At 31.0% G+C, this 4,465-nt stretch overlaps 1 protein-coding gene across 2 annotated transcripts; it reads left to right on the top strand.

Annotated features, from left to right (window-relative positions):
- Positions 1-2,476, top strand: LOC107897613 (protein RTE1-HOMOLOG). 2 transcript variants are annotated; one of them, XM_016823119.2, is made up of 3 exons: positions 1-88; positions 316-602; positions 1,957-2,476. In XM_016823119.2, exons 2-3 carry the CDS (start codon positions 327-329, stop codon positions 2,380-2,382), a joined length of 702 nt encoding a protein of 233 aa, XP_016678608.1. In that variant the 5' UTR covers positions 1-88; positions 316-326; the 3' UTR covers positions 2,383-2,476. The 2 variants fall into 2 exon arrangements, with proteins under 2 accessions (XP_016678608.1, XP_016678607.1); XM_016823118.2 differs by having other exon boundaries at positions 3-88; positions 321-602.
- The last annotated feature ends 1,989 nt before the right edge of the window (positions 2,477-4,465 follow it).

The raw sequence follows: 4,465 nt of genomic DNA, 5'->3' as shown, positions 1-4,465 counted from the left end.
AAAATTCAAAAAGAAGCCAGGCCCCTTTTTAACCCCCCACTTCCTCCACTCTCCGCTGGGTCTTCGTTTGTTCTCTCCGACCACAAAGGTCCGCTCTAATCTCAACTTTTCCATTTTCAAACAGTCATTCTTTATCAGTTCGTAGAAGAAATTCTCTTTGATTTCTTAATCGAATTTTTTCGCCCGTTTATTTTGCTTTCTACTCAATCTTCTCTCCTTCGCTAATGGATGATTGATTCTAAAAATTTATCACAGTTTTTCAATCTGCTTTGGAATAATCGGTGTTTTTTTTTAATAATCCTTTTGCAATTTTAGATCAGCTGGAAATGGAAGAACAAGTAGATTCTGATCGTCAGTTAATGATGGAAGGTGGTTTTACGGCCCCACACAGTATGGATATTGATCCATCGAGGGAACGGTTTCCATGCTGCATTGTTTGGGCGCCTCTACCCGTTCTTTCATGGCTGGTTCCTTTCATTGGACACGTCGGAATTTGCAGAGAAGATGGAATTATTCTAGATTTTGCAGGGCCTAATTTTGTATGTGTTGACCATTTCACCTTCGGACCAGTGGCTCGCTATCTCCAAATTAACAAAGATAAGGTGTATAATCCCATCTTCCAACTCCTTTTGCCTCTCTTATCTCTATTTTTTTTTCTTGAATTTCATTTATTTATTCCCAAGCAAAAAGGTTGCAGTACGGGAAAATTACATGACAACTTTAACTGGATTAAGAATTTGAAAGTTAGATTTATATTGGTGCCTTTTGTGCTTTAAGCCTATACCTTAGATGGGGATCTGATAGGGAAGAGTAGTCATAGGCTACACAATGTAAATTCCTATACTTTTCAATGAATGTGAATGCACTCTGGCAGGTTTTCTGAAGTAGGAGTTACTGCTTCCATTGTGCTTATGCCCTTACCTTTGATGGGGATTTGATAGGGAAGAGTAGTCATAAGCTACCCGATGTCAATTTCTAACCTTTTAAATAATTTGTGACTGCACAATGGCAGATTCTCGGTAGTGGGATTTAATAGTTCGATTGTGCTTTACACCTTTGCCATAGATGGAGATTTGATAGGGAAGAACTGTGATAAACTATAAATTCCTATGCTTTTCAAGAATTTGTGAATGCACTATGGCAGGTTTTCTGAATTAGGAGTTGCTGCTTCCATTGTGCTTATGCCCTTACCTTTGATGGGGATTTGATAGGGAAGAGTTGTCATAGGTTACCCAATGTGAATTCATAAGCTTTTCAATAATTTGTGAAAGCACAATGTCAGACTCTCGAAAGTAGGATTTTCTGTGCTTTTACACATTTTCATTAGGTGGAGATTTGATAGGGAAGAACCGTAATAGACTATAAATTCCTAATATGGTTTTCAATGATTTGTGAATGCACTGTGACAGATTTTCTGAAGTAGGATTTATTGGTTCCGTTGTGCTTTATGCTCTTACCTTTGATGGGAATTTGATAGGGAAGAGTTGTAATTGGCTACCCAAAGTGAATTTCTAAGCTTCACAATAATTTGTGAAGGCACAACGGCTGATTCTTAGAAGTGGGTTTTAGTCTGGTTCTATTGTGCTGCATGCATTTACCTTAGATGAGGATTTGGTAGAGAATCATTGTAATAGACTATAAATTCCATTGCTTTTCAATAATTCATGAATTCATTATAGGCAAATTTGATGGAAAATTTGGGGGTATTGGTACCTAAGATGGTGCAAATGACAGGAAATAGGTTGCACCAATGTAGAATATAACTAGGGTTTCTTTTAATATTTCATGGCTGTACTTTGGTTTGGTTGATGGGAGAGCAAAAATTTGAGTATGGATGGTTATGATGAGTGCCAATAATAGGAATTATATAGTTGCTAGCATTTCTACTCACGTATTTGTTTCTTAATTGTTCTTCCTCGTTTAAGGATGTAATCTTTAGAGAATTTTTGTTCTTAGGAATGCGGCATTTCTCCCCATTCATCTGCACTTAAAGGAGATGAAGAATACCAGGATGATGAACTTAGAAGAGAGACATTAACATGGGATGAAGCACTTCGAAAAAGCACGATGGAGTTCCAACACCGGTCATACAACCTATTCACATGCAATTGTCATTCATTTGTAGCAAACAACCTGAACAAGTTAGGGTTCCGTTATGGAGGGTGGACTGTAGTGAACGTTGCACTTCTCCTCTTACTCAAAGGCCAGTGGGTGAGCAAATTAGCATTTTTTCGGTCTTTCATGCCATTTGTTGTCGTAACCGGTCTTGGGCTTACATTTGGTGGCACCACATACCTGTTTTTTTTGGCTCTCTTTGCGGCCCTTCTTGTTTGTTGGTTCCTTCTTGGTACTTACTGTTTTAAGAATTTGATCAATTTGTAGCTTTTATATTTTTCAACTCTCCAACTCCATTAATGTAAAAGATCTGCTTGTAAGATTCATTGCTTGTTCATGTTATCATATATTCGTATTTTCACATGGCTTTGTTATGTTAAAAGTTACCATATATTTATATGTATATTTTTCTTGGGAAAAGTATTCAAACCTTTAGAATGTATTTCGATGAAGTATTTTAATTTTTTTAAAATAATTAATTAATTTAAGAAAATTAGGCAATTGGAATTTTTTAAATTAAAAAATAATTATTTTTAAAATGATTGATATATAAAATATTCAATATGGATTTTTGAAGTAAGTTTATGAGAAATTTTGAAAAAGTTATTACTTTTTTAACTATAATATATACTTTTTAAATTTTTTTATTAAAACTATTTATAATTTTTTACAAATATAATGATATCCATATTGAACTTTTTTATATTATTTATTTTTAAATAATTATTCTTTTAATTTGTAAAATTCTAATAACCTAATTTTTTTTATAAATCGATTATTTATCCAAACAAATCAATTACAAATCCTAGCATTTTGAATTGATAAACTCTAAAATGCTAGCATTTTAAAAATTTCAAAAAATATATATATTTTTTCATCCAAACACACTCTTAAGGTTTGATGAAAAATACACAATCCGTTTGTGTTAAATGAATTTTAATAAAAGGACAAATTTATCTTTTATTAATTAATATTCCATTTATTTTGAGTTAATTGCACTAGATATCTTCAAACTATGACCCTAATTTTAAATTGACTCTTAAAATTCAAAATATTTTAATTACATCCCCAAACTATTGAGCGAATGAGAACCTCAAAACCAATATTTTTACAACATTCATTTTTACGATATTTGTTTTTCTTTAACTTTTCATTTTAAAAATTCGGGTACCAATTTAAAGTAAATGTTATAGTTTGAGGATGAATGGTGCAATTTATTTTGTTATCTTCAATCTTTATATTTTATAATTCTTAATTAAAAAGTGAAAATATAATTAATTATAAAAATATTTGAATTATTATTAAATTAATGTAGATTGCAATATTATAATATAGGTTAAATATGATATAATTTATGTAAGTTTTTATTTCTTGAAGTTACAAGTATAGTAACAATTGCAATTACAAAGAATACAATTGAATAATTATAATTACAATTAATTATTATAAAGTATGATTTGACAGAAATAATTTTATACATGGCTTATATATGATGATACATAAGTTAAAATAAATACGGATTAAAAACTCTCACATAATTTTTACAAAATTGAGATTCGAACATGATATCTTAAAATTTTTAAAGTCTTAAACTTGCTATTAAACTAAGTCATCACTAACTATAAGATTTTTTTTTTGAAATTGTTATTAATGATAATTATATTTTGTTTTGCCTTCTCTTTTATTTTTTGTTTTTAAATTTTTTATGTAATTAAAGGTGACAATTATAATAAAAATGATGAGAATCAAAATGTTTATAACTCTTAAATCAAATTGAATGTTTCTAAGCCTTAGAGTTATAATTTAACTTAACTTATTAAAATTAAAAGCAGAACACCCAACCATTCTCTTCTTTTTTTTTTTTTTGAGACTATACAGAAAAAAATGTTCATTAATATAGATTTAAAAAATCTAAAATTACAATTCATCCTAACACTACATGATACAATTATTTTTGTACTTGTTGATACAAGGATCAAATAATGTGGAGGTTGCGGTGGTGTTGGTCAATTCCCCCTGTTTAGGACAAGGTGGAGAGCCAATGGTGGTGGTTGGCACGTGATGGAAAGTTAAATTTTCTATAGAAAAGATGGTAACATGAGGAAGAAAAGAGAAAGAAGATTGGAGAGGAAACCCCTAGATCCAGGAGCTGAGAAGTATATATAAGAGGCTTAGTGGGACTCGTGCTATGATGGCCTGCATGTATAGGGTGGTTATAGGCAATCTAATGTGATGGGCTATCAAACTATGATTGTCTCCCAATTGAGGGAGAAGTTATAAAATGACTTTATTCAAAATAGAAGTATGGGTGAAGCCTTTGTGCTATGTGGTAGGTTTTTTTTTTTTTGTG

This window comes from Gossypium hirsutum, chromosome A10 (genome assembly GCF_007990345.1).
Source record: "Gossypium hirsutum isolate 1008001.06 chromosome A10, Gossypium_hirsutum_v2.1, whole genome shotgun sequence".
In the NCBI taxonomy this organism is placed as follows: Eukaryota; Viridiplantae; Streptophyta; class Magnoliopsida; order Malvales; family Malvaceae; genus Gossypium; species Gossypium hirsutum.
The sequence above is the reverse complement of the archived record's forward strand: the minus strand, read 5'-3'. Positions and strand labels throughout refer to the sequence as shown.

Coding starts and splice junctions, on each gene's coding strand:
- LOC107897613 (XM_016823119.2), top strand. CDS start 327: ATGGAAGAACAAGTAGATTCTGATCGTCAGTTAATGATGGAAGGTGGT. Junction 603..1,956: donor TCCAAATTAACAAAGATAAG/GTGTATAATCCC, acceptor TTTTGTTCTTAG/GAATGCGGCATTTCTCCCCA.